The following is a 26,321-nucleotide window of genomic DNA, read 5'->3' as shown; positions in this document are numbered from 1 at the left end:
GGGTAGGGGGCTTTGGAGTTGTCACACACGGAGATAAGAGGGTCAAGATATGTCATTAGCTTCTGGCTTCACTGTGGAAGAAGATGTGCTACACTGGGGACCGTGGGATACCCTGCCCAGGAGCTACACAGGGACACGTGGGATACTCTGCCCAGGAGTATGACCCAGGGGAAGGTGGGAAACCCTGCCCAGGAGTATGACCTAAGGGAAGGTGGGAAACCCTGCCCAGGAGTCATGTTGAGTGAGACACAGCGCTGATGCTGGCAGCTGGGGGACCTCTGCACAGAGCACAGTGACGGCCACCGTAGCACCCAGGACGTAACGGAAAAGGAAAACCAGATTCCCAAGTTCAGGCATGAAGAGGGACGGTCTGATCAGCAATTTCAAATGAGGGTTTTACAGAAAAGTTGAAGGAATGGATTGCTGTTACTGCAATCTTTAACATATATATCACACACACACAAACACACACAAACACACACAAACACACACACACACACACGCACACACAAACACATTTAATCCGTTCACCTTCAGTGCAGCTTGGGCCCCTAGTCCAGCAAAGACTTAGTTACTGCAGCAGAAACAAATGGTGATGGTCTGGACACTTATTCCAAGAGCTCCAACTACTAGGACCTCTGGGGGAAAATTTTGTGTAGTTTTTACTAGGGATACGGACACATGTCTCTTCACTCTGGAGAAGGCACTGATGATGGAGCAAAGAGTTAATCCTGTTCAAATCTAGCTTAGTGACCAGTGAGTTATTGTGTTGCTAACAGGAATTTGTGCGACTCAAAAACAGCCCCACCCCTTAAAAAAACCTACCCAGCATGGGCAGCTCAGGCAAGCTTACCCATGGAGCTCCCTCACAACTTCCTGGCAGCCAGGCAGAATGGAGCTGTCTCACCCCAGAAACCGCTTATTGCATGTATAACCTTAAATGAGGGAATTTATGGATTACTTCAGGTTCCAGAAACTTCCTGAGTCTTGTGTGTTTCATTCACTTCCTTGGCCCTATGAGTTTCCTCCTCTCTCGAGGAGGGAGTGTTTCAGTTTGGGGGAAGCAGCTGCACACTGTGAATGTCCCCATAGGCTCAGGGGTTTGAATGCTGGCCTCACAGTTGGGGTGCCATTGAGGTGGAGCCTTGTTGGAGGAAGTCGGTCACTAGGGGAGAGCACTGATGTTTATGGCCAGGGTCCACTCCCTGTCCGTGGAGATGTGAGAAGTCTGTACATCATGTTCCTACCCCTGTGTCTTCTCCGCCATGACAGGCTGTGCCTCTTCAAACTGTGAGCCAGGAAAAAAAAAACTCCTCCCTTCACTTGTTCTTCTCAGGCATTCTGCAACGCTGGAAAAGAAATAAAGGGGGGTTGTGTGATAGTCACCCTCAGAACGTCAAGATACCGAGAGAGAGTCCACGTAGATGAAAACTCATAGAGAGGAAGGGACTTAAAAGGCCCCCGGGTGGTGGCTTGGGAGTTTCTAGCATGAGCAAGTCCGGAAGTGGGGAGAAAGGAGACGCACCCTCGAGTCTTATGTTCGGAGGTAACAAAGACTATGTGAGTCTGAGCGTTAACCCGAGGTTAAGCTGAGAGAGAGAGACAGAGACAGAGAGACAGACAGACACAGAGAGAGACACAGAGAGAGAGACAGAGACAGACAGAGACAGAGAGACAGACACACACACACAGAGAGAGAGAGAGAGAGAGAGAGAGAGAGAGAGAGAGAGAGAGAGAGAGAGAAGGGACCGTGTCTGCGCCCCCTCCAGAGCATGCCCAAGACCCACGGAGTGTAAGCCAGACCAAGATGCCAGCATGCAAAGGGAAGGCAGGCATAAAGTCCCACTCCAAGCTGAGAAGCCATTGGTCGCCGATAGCTGCTGGGAGAGGGAGAATCCCTTTTCTTTGAGGGTGTGGTCCCTGCTAAGTTATTCATGCTCTAGTGGGTGGTCCCGTACCCAAGTGTATGGGAGCGGTACAAGTTGTGCTTAATGAGTTAAAAAAAAAGGACCTGAAGTTTGTGTGTGTGTGTGTGTGTGTGTGTGTGTGTGTGTGTGTGTGTGTGCGCGCGTGCATGCGCGCATGTGCATGTGTATCCTGGAGGAATTGTGGGAGGGAGAAGAATATGATCAAAAACATCATGCAAAATCCTCACAGAACTAAAAAAAACCAAACCTGACCAACAAAACCCCCAACAATAAAACAACAGCAACCAAGCCAGTAGAGGAAAAGAATTCTCTTGGAGACGGGGAGCTGGCCACGGCGCCCTGTGTTTTACTGTAAAGGGGGCATTCGGATCCTCACACCCAGCAATCTAACATGGTTTACTGGCTGTGATGTCAGTCAGGGAGAGAAACCCCGTTCTCAAGCAAGGACACTGGCTCTTAGTCCTTAGCTTAGCCTCTGCTCTCATTTGCTGTCTGTGATTTTAAAGCACCGACTGTGGAACTGATCTTTTGGATTGAAGAATTGTTCCAGGAGGCACCTTTTTGTTTTGTTTTTGGTCATACCATAGAAGTGACAAAAAGCTCATGAACATAATGGCCAACAAACGGGATGTCTGGGGTATTATTTGCAAGTAGCAACACTTATTAAGTTATACAATCGTTTCCTTTTTATAGCAAAGGAAGAGCACAGTCCAAAGATTTTTTTCCTTTTCCTGTATATGTATAATGTGTGTGTTTGGTGTGTGTTTGCGTGTGTGCATGTGTGTGTATGTGGTGTGTGGGCACACGTGTGTGCACACGTGTGTGGGTGTATGTGTGTGCATTTGCGCGTGCACATCTGTGGGTCTGCAGCATGTGGAGACCCAAGGTTGATGTTGGGCACCACCCTCCATAACTCTTCTGTTATATTCCCTGAGGCAGGGTATCTCAATCAGACCCAGAGCTAATCAGTATGGATGTGGATGGTCTCACCAGCCAGCTTGCTCTGTGGTTCTCTCTGCCCTCTGGGGTGGAATTATGCATGGCTTGTAAATATTTGATCTCAGATCCTCTGGTTCTGCAGGAAGCACTTTAACCGTCGAGCTGTCTTTCAAGTCCCAGATTTTACTTTCTACTGATGTTAATAATAAAGGTTACCCCACAACTGTGACTCTCACTGCACCCCATTCTTCCCTCTCCCCTCATTTTCCTCCTCCTCCTCTTTTTTTTTTTTTTTGGTTTTACAGAGACAGGGTTTCTCTGTATTGTTTTGGAGGCTGTGGGTATAAAAAGTTTTCGAATGCAGTTAGAAATCATGCTGGTCTAGTAAAATGGCAGTGGTAGGTTCTGCTCTGAGATCTATGATATCACCAGACCTGGGTAGTTGGCTCTGTTTCTGGTACCAGGCATGATTTCACTCCCATTGAGCAGTCCAATTAGACAACTGTTGACTAACTCCAAGATATGGATACCATTATTGCATCTTTAGAGATCGTCTTACTTTTCCTGTTGCCATGACAAAACATCATGACCACCACAACTTATAAAAAGGAAGTATTTACTTTGGGGGTTTACGGTTCCAGAGGGTTAGAATACATGACTTTCATGGCCAGGGAGCATGCAGCAGGCAGGCAGACATGGGGCTAGGGCAGTAGCTGAGAGTTTAGAGCCTGTGTCTGATTCACAAATACTAGGCAGAGAGAGCTAACAGGGAATGTTATGGTCTTTTGAAAAGTCAAAGCCTACACCCAGTGACACACCTCCCCCAACAAGGCCACGCCTCCTAATCCTTCCCAAACAGTTCCCCCAACTGGGGACCAAGCATTGAAATACATGAACCCATGGGGGCCATTTTTATCCAGACCACCACAGGGGTATTTGCTTTACTGGTCACTGTTGTGATTTGTAGGCATCACAACTATATTGTTTTGGGAGTCACTTGGATAGACTTGAATAGAAATTTTCATGCCTGGCACTGGAGTTTTGTTAGATAGTCTGGGGCTCCTGTGGGATCATTGTCAGTCCAAGTGGCATAACTTCATTCAATATATGTGTGCATATATGTACAAATATAAAACAACGTGATTCCCTGAGGTGTTATCAAATATCCTTGGTGTGAAAATTATTAAATGAGAAGGTAACTTAGTAATGTCTTTGTCATGGAAGCGTGAAGATCAGAATCCAAGTGTAAAGGTCAGGTCAGGCATAGCAGTGTGCAGTGTTGTCCCAGCTCTGAGGAAGCTGAGGTAGCTGAGTCTCTGGGGGCTCACTAGCCATCTAACCCAGCCTAACTGATGAAACTCCAGGTCAGTGAGAAACCCTGCCTCAAACCCACTAACCAGGCAGCCAACCAGCTAAGCAACCAACTGCCAATCAGCTAACCAGTCAGCAAACCAACCAGCTAACCAATAAACCAAATAACTAACTAACCAACCAACCAAGCAACTAACCAACCAACCAACAACCAAGCAAGTAATCAACTAACCAACCAATCAACCAAACAACTCACCAACCAACCAATTAACCAGCCAACCAACCAACTAACCAACTACCTAAGTAATCAACCAATTAACCAACCAACCAACCAACTAACCAACTACCTAAGTAACCAACCAATCTATAAAACAACCAACTAACTAGCCAACCACCCAAACAAACAGCCACCGACAAAAAGTTGCATAGTATCTGAGAATGGCACCTGAGGTTGACCTCTGGTTTCTATAAACACACAAATATGTACAGATTTGCACACACATGTGCACCTGCACAAACAGACACACTTTTAGACACAGCAGCACCCGTGTACACACACTCACCCACACTCTTACACACATATATGTACATGCACACATACAGGCACCCACATGTACACACACACATACACAGCATTATGAGCTTTCTAAACATACAGAGAATGGAAAACAACATCATAAGCAAACAGCTCACAACACTGCCTGGTATTTTGTACCTGTGATTCTTTTTGGCCACTCACATGCTTTTGGTCCTTTTTGCTGTATCATTTGAACATTATATTTACATGGCCACTGTGAGTACTTTTAGGAGGACTCACAGGGGAGGAGTACACAGAGTTCACTATACGATACAAAGTTACTCTATAACATCTTTATAGCTCTCTCAGGCGGGCTTTGCTTATTTTCATGGCGCAGAAATTTTTAATACTTTTCAGTTATTTTGACTCAATAGATTTACTCAAAGTTCATCTATGTGTCAGAAGCAAACAACACCACATGTAGATTTGAGCCTCTCCCCGCCCCCAGCTAAATTAGCCAGTACACAGTGGTGAAGCTTTTCCTCAGCTTCGCTCGGAGGAGTTTACTCCTGTCTCTGAACCTGATGCCTCTGGAGCTGTTGGAGCAACAGGAGTGAGTCTAGGCAGTGCCACACACACAGACACACACTCACAGACACGCTCACAGACACACACAGACACACAGACACACACTCACAGACACACAGACACACTCACAGACACACACTCACAGACACACACTCAAAGACACACTCACAGACACACACAGACACATACTCACAGACACACACTCATAGACACACACAGACACACAGACACACACACTGGATTCCATGTGTATATGGAACATACATCTCCTCACACCTGAAAAGTCAAACAAGAAAAAAAAGGTCCTTATGCGTGCATGAGTGACTGAGGACCCACAGGGCAGCCGCTTTGGTTCTGGAGTGGGGAGAACTTGGGGGACTCACTCTAAGGGGCCCGAGGGAGCACTCTGGGTGGTGGGAACGCTCGAGTCTGGGCTTCATGTGGTGTACATGTGCCTGCACTTTTGTGAGAACCCTGCATACCTCCCATGTGACGCCCAAGTCGCCTCCCAATCACAGAGCAGTGTTGACTCCGTGTGTGGTCCATCTGGCCGGCTGAGGAGAATTAAGAATCAGCTTTGCAGACTGGAACCCTGAGTTTTGCAATCACACTGAAATGTCAGTGTTTGACAGTGATGAGGCATGGTGCTTGGCCACGCGCGGTGCAAAATTCTTTCAGGTCTCTCGTGTAGGGGATGGGAAGTAATTTCCTCCCAGTTGTCTGTGACATCCAGAGGTGATGGGTGGCGGTGTCCTCATTTCCTCCCTGTGACCGTGAAGCCATCACTCTGACACAAGCGAGCCAGGGGGTGGGGGATGTTATACTTCCAGGTCACAGTAGTTACTAAGGGAAGTGGGGTGGAACCATGGAGTTGCACTGCTTGAGGGCGTGCCTGGATAGTTTTCTTACATAGCCCCGCCCGCTGGCCTAGGAAGGGTGTCGCCCACAGTGGGCTGGACCCTCCCACATTAATCAACAGTAAAGACACACGCTGCAGGCCAGTCTGACCAGGGCAACCCCTCCCTCAACTGAGACCCCTCTTTACCTGACTCTAGATAACAGGCAAAGAGGACTTAAAACAAAATACAAATTAGCTGTGGGTAAATTTCAGTTCTGTTAAGTCTCGTGGGTCCTCTAAATCCACCTGTTAATAATTGTCAAATCCGATTGTGATTTGTGACTCTGTCCCCGTGGAGTGATTTATGAGACAGAACATTTTTAGTTTGTGCGGCTTTGGTGTTACACGAATTTTTCACAGGTTTCTACTCTCCTGAAATCGGTAAAAGACACGGCTCATTGGGGTAACAAAAAACAAAAGTGTTTTCCCAATCGATCTTCTGATTTCAGGGCTCTCTCATGGAATTGGGGTTCCCTCTCTAAGCACTTCCCTCCCCCCCTCTTTCCCTCTCTCTCCTCCATCCCTCCCTTCCCTCCAAGAGCTGGTATTATAAATGAGCGCGCCACTAAACTGGGTTGTTTTCATTTTGAACCTAACAATGGTGATTCCCATTTTCTCAAATCTTTCAACATACTATCAGCTCAAATTCTTGATGTAGAGTTAATTTTTTTTTAAAAATTGAAATTTTAGGGTGTTTATTTTCCAGAGAATTAAAAGAATATGTGTTAACTGCTTACCTGAAAAACTGTAAATGTTAGTTATGGCTAAGATGTAGTGAGAACCTTTTTTGCAGCATTGAGTACTGGTTACCTTGGACTTGTTTCCAAAGTCTAGAATTAGAAATTTCTCTGTGGTAAATGGGTGTGGGACCTGTGGTTTGTGCAGTGTACATGGGCACACTGTGTGCCTGTGCTCTGTGCAGTAGACATGGACACACTGTGTGCCTGGGATCTGTGCAGTGGACATGGGCACACTGTGTACCTGTGATCTGTGCAGTGAACATGGACATACCGTGTGCCTGTGATCTGTGCATTGGACAAGGACACACTGTGTGCCTATGATCTGTGCAGTGGACATGGACACACTGTGTGCCTGTGATCTGTGCAGTGGACAAGGACACACTGTGTGCCTGTGATCTGTGCAGTGGACATGGACACACTGTGTGCCTGTGATCTGTGCATTAGACAAGGACATGCAGTGTGCCTGTGATTTGTACGGGTTGGGCTGATGATTTTTAAGCTGTAGACATTCACAGCATTAGAATTTCTCACCACAAGTGAAAAATGCAGCGTCGTTGAGTTGGAGACCTCTGAGTTGGCCATACATGGAAACGCCAGGAGAGTTCTGTGGTCCACACGCCACAGGCATGTGAGGATGTGGGAGGATGGGAATGCGCCCTCTTAATCTTCCCGACTACATGTGCTACACATTAGCACGGTCTTTTTCGCATCTGGATTTTAATTTGTTGGTGACAGGATCTATATTTGGGGGAAAGAATTGTCCAGGCTAACCTTCTGCAACAACCATCGATTGATTAAATGGTTATTTTCCATGCACATCTAAGGAAGACGCAGACACCGTGGGTGCCTCTGACTGCTGTGTGAGCCAGGGGCAAGGTTAACAGAGGAGCCTGTTCCTCATTAGTGAGAGAAGGAATCCCTGGGAGCCGTAAACATACTTGGCAGTGGGACAAAGGTACCAGTGACTTAAAACCGTCGTAGCCTGTGACCTGCCAACACACCTGCAGCACCTGGCCAGACAGAGGCGTCTCTCTCTGCCTTGCGATTATTCTGAGAGAAGGCAGGGGCTCTCACATCCTCGAGCTGCATCCACCTTTGTCCAGCCTTGGAAATTCCTTTTATGTAGTTTTCTACCCCCTCTCCCCCTTTTGTTATCCAAGTAGCTATATGACAAAAACTTCCAGGACTTTTAAATGAAATCCCAAGTTCACTTCTGCCTGGACTGTGCCCACCAGAGAAATGGCCAGTGTTCCATGCCCTCTAAATCATGTGACTGGAATGTTTCCCTTTGTCGTCTCAGCCAGCTGTGCCTTCGGAGACGGTGGCGAATTCAAAGTGGCCGCCGTCTATCCACAGCGGACTTGTGTGTAGCTACCATTGTGCAATGCCGTCCAGCCTGTGTGCATTCTTTCAGATGTGTTTTAAAATTTTTTATTTTCGTCTTACTCCTGTGAGCATTCCCACAGTTTACATTCTTTTATCCCTTGGAGTTCTATTGCCCTGACTTCCATTTTCTTTTCTTTTTCTTTTTCTTCTTTTTTTCTTTTTTTGAGACAGGGTTTCCCTGTGTGGCTTTGGAGGCTGTCCTGGAACTAGCTCTTGTAGACCAGGCTGGCCTCGAACTCACAGAGATCCGCCTGCCTCTGCCTCCCCAGTGCTGGGACTAAAGGCGTGTGCTGCATTATTCTCCTTCCTCTTGGCTTACACCCTCCGAGTTTCTGGAACATTCTTTGCAAGACACTGAGGCCTTTCCTTCAGGCAGAATTTCACGACACAGCCAAGATGCCAAGACCACTGTCTGCAGAGAAGAGTTGACAAGTGTTGTTCTTTTGAGTCCAGTTGGGACCCAAGACACGGGAGCGACAGGGCGTTCCCTTGGCTGGCTGGCTGTGGAGATGTGGGCGCAGGTTGTGCTGTGTAGCGTGGATGGAGGAAATCAATGAGAAGTCAAACTCAGAGGGGATGACAGGCAGCCAGCGGTTCCTCAGTGGACAATGTTTGTGCCCGTCATCTGTTTCTGTAATGGCCTCTGATAAGGTGATCCTTCCTAGGTTCTGAATAACAGCTGTCTAGCCAGAGGGGATAAGTGAACCAAAGCTTATTGGAGAATCCAGGCCTCCCCACCCCACGAGAAGCTGTTTACCCATCATCCCGCACCCAAGCTCTCGTTGTGTTATGAGGGCCTCACAGCCCTCGGTCTGAGGAGCGAGGGAGGATGCTCCAATAGGGCATCTGACAGTCTGTGCACGCCTGGTACCCAGCCAGGACCTTTCCACCACCCCGCAGAATTGGTAATTACTAAAACCACGAGTTTGGCAAAGGACACTTTATTCCCTGGGCAGCCAGACTCTAATCCTTCTCACTAAGGATGTGGCTCAAAGGTATTTTTTGGGCTAAAAGGTGGTTTGAGATGTAGGGAAACCATTCAAAGAAGTGACAGCACTGGTGGCCCACATATGTGTAAACATGCTTCTGACCCTTCTTGGGAGGCCTGGTTAGAACATGGCCCTCGGCTGGGTCTGCCACCCCTGATGCCATAAGGGGCACAAGCCGAGAGGTCTGCTTTAGCATTTCCAACCAATTAAGATGATCTCTAAGTCTCTCTTAACAAAACAAAACAAAATAAAACAAAACCCAACTAAAGCCATTGAAGCAATCCTCGCGGGCCGCGCTCAACAAGGTGTTTACAGAGCTATGCATGGCTCTGTGCAGGCTGAGTCTTGTTTCTCTGTCACTTTAGTTAAGTCACTTCTGAAAGCAATGATGAGAGCCAGCGACAGTCGGAGAAACCACAGGGTGAATTTAGGGTTTCTCTGAGCTTCTGAAGAAGGCTTGTGCTCTTTGGGTTTTAAGGCCTCATTTTTTCTTTTTCTTTACTTTTTTTCTTTTTGAAGCAGGCTCTTGTCGTGTTGCCCAGGCTGGCCTAGAGTTTCTTCACTCCGGCCGTCCTCCTGCTCCAGCCTCTCAGGGGGGAGCAACGGGCACCGTCCTCTCTCCCTGGTCCCTCTAGATTTTAAACTTTAGGGCTGAAACATTTTATAAGAGAGAGATAAGAGGACCTTATTAGTTTGCTTATAGGGACTTGGTCACAGTCTGTGCTCCCCCACTATTAAACTGCTGCATCCTTAGAGGTAAAGCCATTTCTTTTCCTGGTTTGTTAAACCATTCTGCAACACGGCGACGCCCGCCACCCTTGGCACCCGCCACATCCTAGCCCTTGTAGTAGCGAGAGAACACGGAGATCCCCAGGTTGCCGCTTTGAGTGACACGCGAGAGAGCGCAGCCAAGCCCTCGTGGTAAAGTTAACGAGCTGTGTTGATGCCGCCGCTGCCGCGACTACCCGGGTTTTTATAACGTGTTGACGCGGTCCTCTTCTTGCGCTAGGCAACAATGTCTTGAGGACCATCCACGGGGTAGGAGAGATGATGACACAAATGGTGCTTAGCAGAGGCTCCATCTTCCCGGTGAGTGTGCCCGATGCACAGCCCAGCGCCCACCTCAGCAAGCAGGCAAGCCCCGGGGAGCAGGAGGACGTGACGGTGATGGACACCAAGCTGAAGGTCATCGAGATTCTGCAGGTGCGTCGCTGGCGGCCGATGCCGCGTGGCCCATTGGTTTCGTTTAAGCATTGTTGTTGTTGTTGGTGTGTGTGTGTGTGTGTGTGTGTGTGTGTGTGTGTGTGTGTGTGCTTGTGTGTGTAGCACAGGCTCACGTGGAACTTGTGGCCATCCTCCTGCCTCAGCCTCCTGAGGGCTGAGATTCCAGATGTTAGGCACCGCATCTGGTTTCACTGTGTAAACACACTGAGATGCTGTTGGCGTCACGTGAGTCTGAAATGTTGTTGGCCCCTTTTTATTCTGAAAAGCTATTGCCCCCCATTTTATTATTACTTTTAAGCGAAGGACGGAGCTGGCAACACGTCTCACGCCGTGGCTTCTTTCAACACTCGTCCTGTCGTGTGTTTTCTATCCCACGAAATACACTAGCGATGCCTCGCAATTGTGGAGAGCTTTGAGGGTGGCAAATGCTTTCCCGTGTGGCTTATTATCGGCTAGTATTGACCCCCATTGAATATTTTCTTCATTTAAGAGAGATTTTTTAAAAGCAGGCATATTTAACGATGGAATTCTAGTCATTTTCTGTTTTCAGTTGCTTAGAACTTATTTGTGAATTCCATATTTTCAGATTTCCTGCTGTTATAGGAAACCCAAAAGTTTTATGTCAGACATGTTGGTATGCACCTATTAATCTAGCGCTCAGGAGGCGGAGGCAGGAAGATTTCTGTGAGTTCAAGGCCAGCCTGAACAAGGGGAGACCCTGCTTCACCCCCAAATCATTATCTCCCAAACTTGCTAATTGTTGATTTTATTACTTTACACAGTTATTTCTCTTTGTGTTTCTAAGAGGCTAAGGATATTTTTCCACATTAGCAAAGTTTAATACTTAACCTTTATCAATTTAACGAGCTCAGTTATTTCATGCGCCAGACCTCTATACGATTTCTAGCATTTTTGGGGGGGAGGGTTAGCCTGGCTTACGGTACTTTTGTTTTAGCATTTATCCCAGGGTCAGAGAATGGAGCCTGTGGCTTTCTGGACTGTCTTGAGAATGCGAACGGGGTTTCCCCACATCTCTCATCACCATCTAACGTAGACCGAGCTACCAGAAATGGGTCAGCAGTCCTGGAAGGCCCCGTGCATTCTTCATCCTAAGTAATTAGATTTATAGTCATAAAACATTTCCCGGTTCCTCCAGGGTTTCCAAAGGCCAAGTCCCAAGAAATGTTGGCAGGTTTCCCCACCCTGTGTTCATGGCCTTGAAACTTCACGCAATGCTTTCTCCTGAAGCTGAGAAAGGACTGAAGGGGGCCCCCAGGTCAGCCCCGCCCTGCCTGCATAGCAGGATGGACGACCACGGATGCACGCCAACCCCCCCCCTCATTTTCAGCTAAGGTTTCAGCAGTGATGCCTTCCGCGGTGACTGTGGGACGTGGCGCTGTGTGGCTGCCGTCTGGCTCACTTCTGCCTCCTTCCACTTGAAGAATTTTTTTTTCTGAACCTCTTTTGCTGTCTGGCTCTGCACCCAGGACAATCTTGTGCCTTCTCAGGACATCTATTCATCACACCCTGGGTGGCTGCACTCGCTGGCTGCTGCTGGCTTTGTGCCAGCTCTTCCTCCTTAGGGTGGGGGGCAGGGGGGCGGCTCCCCTCTTTACCTCACTCAAGAACATGGTTTTCAGTGAACGATATTTTATTCTTGCCCTGTGACCTTACTTACTCTCTCTGTCTTTACAAGTTCACAATTTTATTTTATTTTTTCAAGACAAGGTTCATTCTGCATCCCTGACTGGCCCAGAGCTGGACGTGTAATGTAGGCTGTTCTTGAACTCATGGGAATCCTCCTGCTTCAGCCCCCCCCCCGCCGAGTGCTGAGGACGCTGGGATTACGGGTGTGAGCCACCATGCCTGGCCTTTTCTCTTGTCTTCTGTTTTCTTTCTTTTATCTCACACTCTCTGCATCTTCATACGTCAGAGGGGCAAAGGTTGTGAAATTCAGTTCTGTGAGTTTCCATCTCCAGCAGACGTGAAGGTTTCATTCATGTTTCATATTTCATTCTCCCCCCCCCCGCCGCCCCTTGGGCAATTGAGCTCTGAAAATCTCCTGCGTATTGAGTATCGATAGCCTAGCTCCGTCTCTATCCCATTCACCGGGGTCTCTTCACCCAGTGTGTGCCGTACTCACTGCAGGTTACCAGAGTCACTGTGGGGTTTGTCTTTACTTCTGGGCTTTACACTCCTCAAGGTCCACATTTGCAGCCTGGCCACCTTAAAATATTATGTTAAAAAGGATTTTTAGCTTGTGTGTGTGTGTGTGCACACGCGTGCAGGTGCCTGCAGAATCCAGAGAGCATCAGATCCCTTGGAGATGGAGTTGCAGGTGGTTGTGTGCCGTCTGACATGGGTGCTGGGAATCACAGAAGCAGTGTCTCCCCAGCCCCCTCGGGCACCTTTTATACGACGCCCTCTTCCTTAATCCCTGGCTAGCAAACGAGGATGAGCTGAAGTAAGAGGAGCTTGCTTTTGTCCAGATGCAGCATAAGAAAGATCTTCAAAGTGTGGGGGAGAGGACGGGTGGAGATGGAGGGAGAGAGGGTGGGAACGGAAGGGGTAGGTAAGAAAAGATAAAGAAAAGGGGAGAGAGGGAGAAAGGGAGGGAGGGAGGGAGAAATGGAGTGAGAGGGGGGGTGGATCCATCCAAATCCTGGCCATGGAATCATAAGAAGCCTCCCACGGACACTTTCAGTGTCTCGAGAGCTCTCCCCTCTCTCACGGGTACAGCGGGCTCTGAAGAAGCGTGAGGGTGCAGCAGGAAATGGTGTGTGACAACGGTGGCCACGGGACAGAGGAGTGTGAGCACTGAGAGAGGGGGTGAGGCCTGGGGAGGAAGGGAGGGCGGTGGAAACAGCAGGCTACTGAGAACACAGAAGCCGGCTCTTCTGTAGCCTGGGCTACCGTGTGTAGTCTACTGTTCCCCGAAGGAGGAGGCCGCAGGACACCCGTAGTAGCTGTGCTCGGAAATCTGGCCCATCTCAGGCGGGCTGAGATCTGCAGTGCATCCCTCCTGATGGTCTCCTCTGATCCTGTGGAGGCTCAGCCCCACACATCATCTCCTAACAGAGCCATCCCCCGTTTTCCCAGGGCAATGACTTGCTCCTTCCAGGCAGGGATTCTCAGTGTTTGGGTTCCCCAAGGCTCCCCGCAGAGCTCAGGCCTTAAGGGCTGTTTTATCACAGTCCACACATCAGCCACCTCTGAAATGACGATGATAACTGAAACCCGAGGGGACACAGACACAACGGAGAGGCCCAGGAGCCAGCATTCTGGCATTCCAGCTGTCCTGGCTTCTGCGCAGAGGGCTGTGGGACTGGAGTAACTCCACTGCAGTCGAAGCCCCCGCCTTTCTGTGCACAAAAGATGCTCCAGCGTCTCCCTCTCAGCAAAGGATGTTACTGCCAGCGTGTCTGGGATCAGACCAGCTTTGCCTCTTCAGACACACGAGACGCCCCTCCCTGGAGTATCCAGAGGACAATGTGGGGCACCAGGTGTCTTTGTTTCCAAAACTCGTTGTAGACCGGGTGTGGCACACACCTGTGATCCAAGCTCTTGGAAACAGGAGTTCGAGGGTAACCCCTCTGCTACCTAGGGAGTCTGAGGCCAACTGGGCTGCAGGAGACCTTATCTCAAAAGCAACCAACCAAAAAACCTAACCAAACAACCAAAAAGATAAAAAAAAACCCAGAATTAATTAATTAATTGATTACCGTGGGCTTTCATTAATACTGACCAATGAAAACATAATCCTTCCCTTCATTTTAAAACTGACCAAAAACAGGTAAACAACCGAGAATTTATAGCTTACAAACAAGATCTCTGATTGGTTCATTTGGAAGATGGACAGCACGGTGGTTGGTGCGTGCCCCGACTGGCATTAAAAATTCATTGTGTGTAGCCGGGCGTTGGTGGCGCACGCCTTTAATCCCAGCACTCGGGAGGCAGAGGCAGGTGGATCTCTGTGAGTTCGAGGCCAGCCTGGTCTAAAGAGCAAGTTCCAGGACAGCCTCCAAGACAATACAGAGAAACCCTGTCTCGAAAAAAAAAAAAAAAGAAACAAAAACAAAAAACCACAATTCATTGTGTGCGCATGAGGGCACACGTACCGCAGTGTTTGTCATGGAGGCCCGAGGACAGCTTGGTGGAGTCTCTTTCCTTCCACCTTGACATGAGTTCAGGCATGGAACCCGGGTTCCCGGGCTTTCTCGGCGAGGGAGGGCCTTACCCTCTGAGCCATCTCCCCAGCCTGGGACTTGCGTTCAAGGGCTGTGCTGCCCGGCTGCCCAGTCTTTAGCGGCATGGCGTCTTTCCGGTGCTCACCCATGGGACTGAGTTCGCCATGCTGCTTCTTCCAGTTCATCCTGAGTGTCAGGCTGGATTACCGGATCTCATACATGCTGTCCATATACAAGAAGGAATTTGGGGAGAGCAATGACAACGGTGAAGCCTCTGCCAGTGGATCCCCGGACACGCTGCTGCCGTCAGGTATCTTCTAGACAGTATTTGTCATTTTTGCATCTTAAGTTCTTTTCAAAATTTGTCTTAGGTGATGCTTTTTATTCCTTGAAGATCTCTTGTGTTTATACAATGTATTTTGATCCTATTCGTCCATCGCTATCTCCCTCCAACTCCCTCCCCTCCCCTAGCCCCGCCCCCTAGCTCACTCCCTTGTTCTTATTGTTGTTAACCATTGAATCCAGTTAGGGCTGCCCATAGGAACATGGGTGTGTGGGGACATCGTCAACCTACGGATAGCCACGCCTTCAAAGAAGAGTGGCTCTCCCTTCCTCAGCAGCCATCAGTTGCCAGTACCCACGCTGGAGATGCGGCTGGCCCGGTCTTGTAGAGGTGCCCAAGGCTGCTGTGAGCTTACGTGTGTGCCAGCCACCCCATGTCTAACATGGGCATCTCAGTGCGCTCCTCCCCCTTTACGGACTCTTAACTCTCTTCCCGCCACATCTTCTACAACGTTCCCTGCACCTTGGATGGTGGGAGGCTGGAGGTGACCCGGCCCCAGCCGAGCCCTCCGTGTGATTTATCCTGTGTGTTTTGACCGGTTTCTCTGCATTAACCATTGCCCAAGCAACAGGAAGCTTCTCTGACCAGAGCTGAGGGCCAGCACGGACCTACGCATATAAACACAGACATCTGGAGAGCTTTTCAGCAGCACAGGCATCTAGAGAAACTACAATAGTAGGTTCCGTGACAGGGCCTCTGCTCTCCCCAGTCATGGGCTTTTGAGTAGACCCCGATCCCTGCTGTAGTGCAGGCTGCACGTCCGGTTAAAAAGAGGCTGGTCACTCCTTTACCCACCATGCCACTGTCGCAGCAGCGGGCACATCTTGTCAGCTTGTCAGTATTGAAATATGCAGGGTCCTGCTCTGGGTGCGGTCTGAAGCATTTTCTCCTCTGGGTTCTCTGTAAACTGCCCAGCAGGAGGACAGCTTCCTGCTCTGATGAGGCTGGCCTCTCTGTGTCCGGGATCCAAAGTCAGTCAGCGGTGTCTTCAGCAGTTGGCTCTTGTCTTTTAGTTTCGGTGGGCAATCACAATGATCTGTGTTGTTCTGGGTGCCCTCCCGGGGGGCAGGGCCTCTGTGATGGACCAATAACTCACAGGGAGGTATTCTGTGCCTTGCACTGAGATTTTAATGTAAAACGACCTGTGTTTCCTAGAAGTAGCACCATCTACCCATGCAGGGGACTTCTGTTCAGATTCGTGTGTGCATGCGTGTATATACACATGTATGTGTGTATATGCACATGTGTGTTGTCTGTATATATATATGTGTGTGCATGTGTATGTGTGTGTGGTATGTGTGTACATATATGCATATATGGATGTGTGTCCATACATATGTGCGCATGTGTGCATGTATATAGATGCATATGCACATGTGTATTTGCATGCATGGGTGGTGTGCATATATATGTATACATATGTATACACATATACATATGTGTATATGCACACATGTGTGTGTATATGCTTGCTTTAAAGACCCCAAGCACCTTCGTACCTGTCTTAGAAACAAACGTGTTTCTTTGTCAGAAGATGACAGTCTCACCCAGGGGACGCTGAGACAGAGCAAGAGACAGAGGAACTTGCTGTTTTTGGCATTGTGTGTCTGGTACATGCCTGTCCCCATACAGCCCCCACTGTGACAGGTAGGGGGTGCTGTGATTGTGCATTTCACAGAGGGGAGTGACTTGGGAACATCAGTGTGTTTGTTTTATTGTTGCCGTGATGAAAGCAGCTCCAGGGAGGAAGGGCGACATGCAGTTCAGTATGGGAGGAGCAGGGAGGGGCAGGGAGGGGCAGGGAGGGGCAGGGTGTGAGGTGATCAGGACACATAGTCTCCACAGTCAGGAAGTCAGGAAAGGTGAATGCTGGAACTGGGCTCACTCTCCCCTGTTTAGTACAGGACACCCTCACAGACACAGCCAGGGTGTGGTTCCATGGTGATTCTACATGCAGGCAGGTCCACAGCGAGGGCTACTAGGGTCACCAAAGCCCCGGGCCCCGTGGTGGTGCCGGGCTCTGTGTCTTCCTGCTTAGGAATCCCACCTCCCATTTGGATAATAGAATGCCTCTGAGACTTGGAGCATAACCCAAGGGGCGTAAAAATGGCTGTAAAACTTGAGGCTGTAGAAAGGGCTTTGTGAAGACTAAGAAATATTAGCTCCTCTTTTTCCTGGTTGGGCCAGGTCAGTCTTGGTCTAGGCAGCCAGTTAGCAAAGCCATTCTGAGGGAGCAGTTGTGCAGACTGGAAACTCCTGGGCAGTGTGAGGATCCCCATCCTTCTCCAGCCATCAGTGGGTCAGATAAGAACGTTCATTGACTGCTAGTGCAGCCAGGGGGGAGGGGACCAGACCAGTTGTCTCACTACCCTCCTCTGCTCTGCAGGCAGCCTTCCCTGCAGACCTGCAGCCACCCTTCCGCCCAGGCCAGGAGCCTCTGCTGGCACCCAGGCAACACAGCAGTTTCCCAGAAGTGCAGAACCCCAAAGGGCTGTTTCCAGGAATGATCAGGCAGAGCCAGAAAGTCATGCTGGTGGCAGCATTGACAGAAACAGGCTTCTGGAAACAGGAGCTCTGAGTGTCAGTAAAACACCCAAGCAAACGTTAAAGGCATCCCCAGGAAATACTGATGAGCCTCACTCCCTCCCTCCCTCCCTCCCTCTCTGCTTCCCTGCCTCCCTCCCTCCCTGCCTCTCTCCCTCCCCCTCTGTGATATGTTTCTGGAGAGAAAAGAATTTTCCCCTTCACTTTGTATCTTGATCTCTTTTCATGCTCTAGAGATGAGAAATACAGAATCTATCATTTGAACATGTTGTCTTAGTAAAGGTATCTTCAAAATGGTGGTGGCAGGGCATAGCGAGGACTTGAGATCGGGTCACATGGGAAATGACCCCACCCCTTACAAGAAAAAGAAAAGGAATTTCTTTTTTTTGAACTTTTTTTTACTGAGCTATACTTGTCCCCCCCCCACTCCCCTTGTCTCCTCCCCTCTTCCCTTCCACCCTCTCCCCCGTCCCCCACGCTCCTAAGTTACTCAGGAGATCTTGTCTTTTTCCCCTTCCTGGCAGATCCACGTGTGTCTCTCTTTGTTACCTAGGTTCTCTGGGGCTGTGGACTGTAGGCTGCTTGTCCTTTGCTTTATGTCTAATATCCACTTATGAGTGAGTATGTATTATATTTGCTTTCTGGGCCTGGGATACATCGCCCAGGATGTTTTTTTTTCCCCTAGTTCCATCTATTTGCCTGCAAATTTCAAGATTCCATTGTTTTTTTCTGCTGAGTAGTACTCCATTGTGTAACTGTACCACATTTTCTCTATCCATTCTTCAGTTGAGGGGAATCTAGGTTGTTTCCAGGTCCTGACTATTATGAATAATGCTGCTATGAACATTGAGCAAATGTCCTTGTATTGTGAGTATGCATCCTTTGGGTATATGCCCTAAAGTGGTGTTGCTGGGTATTGTGGTAGATGGATTCCCATTTTTCTGAGAAACCACAATACTGATTTCCAAAGTGGCTATAAAAGTTTGCACTCCCACCAGCAATGGAGGAGTGTTCCCCTTACTCTACATCCTCTCCGGCATAAGCCGTCATGGGTGTTTTTTGATCATAGCCATTCTGACAGGAGTAAGATAATATCTCAGAGTTGTTTTGATTTGCATTCCTCTGATGGCTAAGAATGTTGAGCTTATCCTTAAGTGTTTTTCAGCCATTTGAGAGTCTTCTGTTTAGATCTGTACCCCATTTTCAAAATTAGATTATTTGGTAGTCTAGTTTCTTGAGTTCTTTATATATTTTGTAGATCAGCCCTCTGTCAGATGTGGGGTTGGAAAAGATCTTTTCCCATTCTGTAGGCTGCTATTTTGTCTTGTTGACTGTGTTCTTTGCCTTACGGAAGCTTCTCAGTTTCAGGAGGTCCCGTTTATTAATTGTTGATCTCAGTGTCTGTGTTACTAGTGTTATATTTAGGAAGTGGTCTCCTGTGGCAATATGTTCAGGACTGCTTCCCACTTTCTCTTCGTTGAGGTTCAGTATGTTTGGTTTAGTGCTGAGGTCTTTGATCCATTTGGACTTGAGTTTTGTGAATGGGGATAGATATGGATTTCTTTTCAATCTTCTACATGTCAACATCCAGTTATACCAGCACCATTTGTTGAAGATACTTTCTTTTTTTCCATTTTATAGTTTTAGCTTTTTTGTCAAAAATCAGGTGTTCATGGTTATGTGGATTGATATCAGGGTCTTCAATTTGATTCCATTGGTCTACCTATCTGTTTTTGTACCAATACCAAGCTGTTTTCATTTCTGTAGCTCTATGATAGAGATTGAAGTCAGGGATGATAATGCCTCCAGAATTTCCTTTATTATACAAGATTATTTTGGCTATCCTTGCTTTTTGTTTTTCCATATAAAGTTGAGTATTATTTTTTCAAGGTCTGTGAAGAATTGTGTTGGGATTTTTATGGAGACTGCATTGAATCTATAGATTGATTTTGGCAAGATTGCCATTTTTACTATGTTAGTCTTACCTATCCAAGGGCATGGGAGATCTTTCCATTTTCCGATGTCTTCTTAAATTTCTTTTCCCACGGATTTAAAGTTCCTGTCATAGAGGTCCCTTCATTTGTTTGGTTAGAGTTACCCAAGATATTTTATGTTATTTGTGGCTATTGTGAAGGGTGATGTTTCCCTGATTTCTTTCTTGGCCCCTTTATCATTTGTATATAGGAAGGCTACTTTTTTTAGTTAATCTTGTATCCTGCTACTTTACCTGATGTGTTTATGAGATGTAGGAATTCTCTGATAGAATTTTTTGAGTCTCCCATGTGTACTATCATATCAGCATAGAGTGAAAATTTGACTTCTTCTTTTCCAATTTGTATCCCCTTGATCTCCTTTTGTTGTCTTATTGTTCTATCTAGGACATTGAGCTTGATACTGAATAGATGTGGAGAGAGTGGATAGACTTGTCTTGTTCCTGCTTTTAGTGGAATCGCTTTGAGTTTTTCTCAATTTAATTTGCTGTTAGGTATTGACTGCATATTGTCTTTATTATGTTTAGGAATGTTCCTTTTATTCTTGATCTCTCCAAGACCTTTATAATGAAGGGGTGTTGGATTTTGTCAAAGGCCTTTTTCAGCATATAATGAGATAGATGATGATGTGTTTTTTTTTCTTTCAGTTTGTTTATGTGGTGGATTACATTGATGGATTTTTATATGTTGAACCATTCCTGCATTCCTGGGATGAAGCCTACTTGATCATGGTGGATGTTTTTTCTGATGTGTTCTTGGATTTGATTTGACAGTATTTCATTGAGTATTTTTGCGTTAGTATTCATGGGGGAGATTGGTCTGCATTTCTCCTTCTTAGTTGCGTCTTTGTGTGGTTTGGGTATCAGCGTAATTGTGGTCCTGTAAAAAGAGTTTGGTAATCTTCCTTCTGTTTCTATTGTGTGGAACAATTTCAAGAGTATTGTTATTAGCTCTTCTTTGAAATTCTGGTAGAATTCTTTGCTGAAACCATCTGATCCTATTTTTTTTTTTGGTGGAGAGACTTTTGGTAACTGTTTCTATTATTTTAGGCGTTATAGGTCTGTATAATTTGTTTACCTGATCTTGATTTAATTTTGATATATGGTACTTATCCAGGAATTGTCCATTTCCTTTAAAATTTCCAATTTAGTGGAGTTTTGGAAGTATGACCTAATGATTCTCTGGATTTCCTAAGTGTCTGTTGTTATGTCTGCCTTTTCATTTCTGATTTTGTTAATTTGGATATTCTCTCTCTGACTTTGGTTAGTTTGGATAAAGGTTTGTCTATCTTATTGATTATTTCAAAGAATCAACTCTTTGTTTCATTGATTCTTTGTATTATTTTCTTTGCTTCTATTTTATTGATTTCATCCTTCAATTTGATTATTTCCAGCCATCTACTCCTCCTGGGTGAGTTTGCTTCTTTTTGTTCTATATCTTTCAATTGTGTTAATTCACTAGTGTAGGATTTTTTCAGTTTCTTCATGTGGGCATTTAGTGCTATGAACTTTCCTCTTAACACTGCTTTCATTGTCCCATAAGTTTGGGTATGTTGTGCAGTCATTTTCACTGAAATTTAGGAAGCCTTTAATTTATTTTTTTCAAATTTATTCCTTGACCCATTGGTGATTCAGTTGAGTATTGTTCAATTTCTATGAGTTTGTGGGTTTTCTGCAGTTAGTGTTACTATTGAATTCTAACTTTAAATTATGATGATCTGATAAGATACAGGGGGTTATTCCAATTTTTAAATATATGTTGAGATTTGTTTTGTTACCAAGTATGTGGTCAGTTTTAGAGAAGGTTCCATGTGGTCCTGAGAATAAGGTGTATTCTTTTATGTTTGGGAGGAATGTTCTATAGACTGTTAAGCCCATTTGAGTCAAGACATCTGTTAGTACATTTATTTCTCTGTTAGGTTTCTGTTTGGTAGACCTGTCCAGTGCTGAGAGTGGGGTGTTGAAGTCTCCCACTGTAAGTGTTTTGTGTTTCATGTGCTATTTAAGCTTAGTAATGTTTCTTTTACAAATGTGGGTGCCCTTGTATTTGGCGCACATATGCTCAGGTTGGAGATTTCATCTTGATGGATTTTTTTTCCTGTGACAAATATGGAATGTCCTTCTTCATCTCTTTTGATTACTTTTAGTTTGAAGTCTATTTTGTTAGATATTAGGATAGCTACACCAGCTTCTTTCTTAGGTCCATTTGATTGGAAAATCTTTTTCCAACCCTTTAATTTCAAGGAATGCCTATTCTTGTAGTTGAGGTATGATTCTTGTATGCAGCAGAAGGATGGGTTCTGCTTTTGTATCCAATCTGTTAGCCTCTGTCTTTTTATAGGTGTATTGAGTCTGATGATATTGAGGGATATTAATGACCAGTGATTGCTAGTTCCTGTTATTTTGTTTTTGTTGGTTTTGTGTATACATTTCCATGCTTTGGGATTTGCTGTTGTGGGATTATTTTTTTGCCTGTGTTTTTGGGGGTGTAGCTAATTTCCTTGAGTTGGAATTTTCTTTCTGGTTCTCTCTGTAGGGCTGGATTTATTGATAGATATTGTTTAAATCTTGTTTTTTTTTCATGGAACATTTTGCTTTCTCCATTTATGGTCACTGAAAGCTTTGCTGGATATAATAGTCTGGGCTAGCATCCGTGGTCCCTTAGTGTCTGCATAACATCTGTCCATGACTTTCTGGCTTTCGTTGTTTCCATTGAGAAGTCAGGTGTAATTCTAATAAGTTTGCCTTTATGTGTTACTTACCCTTTTTCCTTTGCAGCTCTTAATATTCTTTCTTTATTCTGTATGGTTAGTGCTTTGATTTTTGTGTGGTGAGAGGACTTTTTTGTTTTGGTGCAGTGTATTTGGTGTTCTGTAAGCTTCCTGTACTTTAATAGGCAAATTTTTCTTTTGATTGGGAAAGTTTACTTCCATGACTTTGTTGAATATGTTTTCTGTGTCTTTAAGCTATAATTCCTCCCCTTCTTCTATCCCGGTTATTCTTAGGTTCACTCTTCTCATGGTGTACCAGATTTCCTGAATATTTTGGGTTAAAAAATTTGTTGGATTTAGCATTTTTTTTGTCTGATGGATCTGTTACCTCAATTGTGTCTTCAATGCCTGAGAGTCTCTGGTCCATCTCTTGTATTCTGTTGTTTATGCTTGCATCTGTAGTTCCTCATTGTTTAGCCAGGTTTTCTATTTCCAGAGTTTCCTTATTTTGTGTTTTCTTTATTGCCTCTGTTTCATTTTTTTAAAAAGTCTTGAACTGTTGCCTTTGCCTGTTTGATTGCTTTTTCTTGATTTTCTTCTAGAGATTTGTTGAGTTATTGTTTTTTGTTTGTCTTTTCCTCCATTTCTTTAAGGGAGTTTTTCACTTCCTCTCTAAGGGCCCCTATCATCTTCATAAAGTTCCCTTTAAGGTGTTTTCTTCTGCTTCCTCTGGGTCGGGATGATCAGGTCTTGCTGTGGTAGAGCCACTAGGTCCTGGAGGTCTCTTTATGTCATCGAGTGTGCTCTTATCTTGTTGTCTATGCATCTCTTCTTCTGATCAGTACAGGCGGAGCCTGTGCTTCAGGGGCTTCCCTAACTTTCTCCAGTTGGTGTAGTTGGGGGATGTTGCTCTGTTGGTTGCTCCTCCGGGAGCAGGCAGGGCTGAGTCCCTGGCGACTGCTCTTCTGATGCTCCAGAGGTTGCTGATGTTGCTGGGTGTTACGTGCAGAGAATGATGCTTGCAGGCTGGCTGGGACGAAGGTGCTCTTCCTAGAGGAGCTTCTTACTACTGTTTCTGGCAGCCGCTGCTGAGGAAGCTCTAGGGCTGCCCAGTTCATGCTCCTCCTCCTGCTCCCCAGTTGGTTGGTTGTGACCAGCCTGGCCTGGCTCATGCACCTCCTTCCTCTCCCTGGTTGGTAGGGGAGAAGGAATTTCAGACGTAGAAAGTTCACATTGAAGGGGAGCACAGTGGCTCTTTACATGGGTTTCAATTCGTTAAGAAAAATGCTTTTCCCTTGGGTCTGGTGAGATGGCCCAGCTGTTGAGAGCAGTGGCTGATCTTGAAGAACCCTGGTTAGGTTCCCAACACCTGCATGGTGTCTCACAACTGTACGTCTGAGATCCTTTCCCAGCCTCTGTGGATGCTGCACACAGGTGGCACAGAGACATACATGCAGGAAAAGCATCTGTACGCATGAAACAAAAACAAGGGAGAAAAGATTGCTCTTCTATGCCATTAGCAGTGTAATTTGTGTGTATTTTTATGGAGGGACACACATGTATTTGACATATCAAATACAAACATACACACTCATAAATAATATCACCTTTGTGAAGTTGCCTCTTGGTCTTTTAACACATCTGATGGCAGTAATATAAAGATAGTATAAGTAATATATGCACAACTTATATTAAAGTATTGGAGAACGAGATAGCACATTTATAGCCTGGATTCAATATGTAGCATCTAAATACACACACACACACACACACACACACACACACACACACACACACACACACGCAGAAACTGTAGTTAAGATGTTCAAGTTTGTTCTAGCTTTGTTTCTGTTTTTGTGATAAACTACTCCAGGAAAAAGCAATTTAGGGGAGGAAGGGGTTTGTTTCAGTCTATATTTCCAGGTTCATCATGACAGGGAAGTCACACAACATGCCCTTGAGAGAACATGTCATCTTATCATGTCCACACTCAGGATGAGAGAGAAGTCAGTGCACACATGCTTGCTCATTTGTGCTCAGGATCTCCTACCTAGGGAATGGTGCCACCCACGGTGGGCTGGATCTTCCCACATCAATGAACATTAGGAATCAGACAGCCCCGCCCACATGCCTACAGGCTAACCCAATACAGACAATTCCTCACTGGAAATGTCTCCCTAGGCAATTCTACTTTATGTCAAACTGACAAAGCACCATCCCATTGATTAAATGGAACCGTATTGTAACTTTCTCAACTATTAACATTCGGTGTCACAAAAAGTATTAAAACAACATGAGTTAAGACAAGATGAAGACTTTCCCTGTGTGTCTTCACAGCTATTGTTCCTGACATTGACGAGATTGCAGCCCGGGCAGAAACGATGTTTGCTGGAAGGTACTGTAATGAGTCTTTTTATCTTACATGTGAAATACCTAGAATTTTTGTCTAGCTTGTTATCATTCATCTTTTAGTGCATGTTTAGATACCCCAGTTCCTGCTGACATAATTTCTGCCAGAAATGAAGCTTGGAATTTACTCTAGGGGAAAGAGCATGACTCTTAAAACCCCTTAAACAATGGGAGAAAAGAGATTCATGTACTTAACTTCCTCGGACTTAGCTTTTCTTTCCTTAGAGGATGGCAGCACACAGATTCCCTTTAGCTCTCCTGATAGAAACATTGTAGTATCTTGTAACACATTGTGTCCCAGAGTCTTAGATCACTGCCGCAAGAAAGTAGCATCTTTGATGCTATCCTTAACTTTATGCTTGAGAAGTCAGGCATCTCATGCCGCTTAGAAGTGTCCATGATGGAAGAAAATAAGACGCCGTGACATGACCAGTCTCCTTTGCTGCCACGTCCTGGCATGTATTGTTGTCAAGTTTATTTTTCAGAAATGAAATAATAGCAATCAAAATGAGAAAGTAAATATTAGCTAGAATTACTGTGATTCATTTTTATTACAGACCTTAGGTAACCTGAAGAGATCGAAATGTCCACACTGAACTCCCTACTGCCTCTTTTTTTCTTAGAAAGGGGAAAAAGAGGGCTGGAGAGATGACTCAGAGGTTAAGAAAGAGGGAAAAGGGTTAAGATTAACATAACTATAAGACCCACAGTTTCATGCTAGCCTTGGCTACATAGTGTGAATCTGTCTAGGGGAGGGGGGGGGAGAAAGGAGATAGGGAGGAAGGAGGGAGGGAGGTGGGAGGGAGAAAGGAAGGACAGAGCCCCTGGATTTATTGTTGAGTGAGCATTTGGTATAGCTTCATTTTTCTATTGTTATGATTTCCCAGTGAAGTATTTTATATTATCTAGGGAAAAAAGATAAATCCAGTCAATGATTTTTATCTTAACACACAGACATGAGCTGCATAATGTCGCTTTGGCCAAAGATGGCTCCAGGTGATAGACTGACGAGGACAGAATTGTGTTCTATAAAATGGCATGAACTGGAAAATCCCCAGAGACGAGTGACTTCATAGCCATCCGGTTGTTGCAGTGTGAGAGTGTCCGTGGGGAAGCTTGAGGAAAGCCCCCCACAGCCAGCTGTGTCAGCGTGTGGCGTGTGCAGTCACACGCAGAAAATGTAGTACTCAAGAGTGATTGTTACTGGCTTATGCACTGAATATATGTTTAACCATTATTTTGGGGTATCTGCATGCATGTGTGTGAGACAGTGTATGCATATGTATGAGTGTGTGAGTCTGTGTATGCATGCATGTAGGTGCATGTGCATGCAGGGTGTGAGTGTGTATGTGCATGCATGTAGGTGTGTATGCATGTAGGGTGTGAGTGTGTGAGACAGTGTATGCATGCATGTATGAGAGTGTGTGTGCATGCATGTAGGTGCATATGCATGCAGGGTGTGAGTATGTACATGTATGCATGTAGGTGTGTGTGCATGCAGGGTGTGAGTGTGTGTGCATGCGTGTAGGTGCATGTGCATGCAGGGTGTGAGAGTGTGTGTGCATGCATGTAGGTGCGTGTGCATGCAGGGTGTGAGTGTGTATGTGCATGCATGTA

At 46.0% G+C, this 26,321-nt stretch overlaps 1 protein-coding gene across 2 annotated transcripts in view; it reads left to right on the top strand.

Annotated features, from left to right (window-relative positions):
* Itpr2 (inositol 1,4,5-trisphosphate receptor type 2) overlaps positions 1-26,321 on the top strand; it is a 394,738-nt gene that overhangs the window by 121,185 nt on the left and 247,232 nt on the right. For both annotated transcript variants that reach the window (XM_040743610.1, XM_040743611.1), the window contains exons 22-24: positions 10,306-10,499; positions 14,888-15,017; positions 24,633-24,690. In XM_040743610.1, coding sequence (XP_040599544.1) covers positions 10,306-10,499; positions 14,888-15,017; positions 24,633-24,690 — 382 coding nt within the window. The remainder of the gene's footprint in view (positions 1-10,305; positions 10,500-14,887; positions 15,018-24,632; positions 24,691-26,321) is intronic.

This window comes from Mesocricetus auratus, unplaced genomic scaffold (assembly GCF_017639785.1).
Source record: "Mesocricetus auratus isolate SY011 unplaced genomic scaffold, BCM_Maur_2.0 Super-Scaffold_100001, whole genome shotgun sequence".
Classification (NCBI taxonomy): Eukaryota; Metazoa; Chordata; class Mammalia; order Rodentia; family Cricetidae; genus Mesocricetus; species Mesocricetus auratus.
The sequence above is the reverse complement of the archived record's forward strand: the minus strand, read 5'-3'. Positions and strand labels throughout refer to the sequence as shown.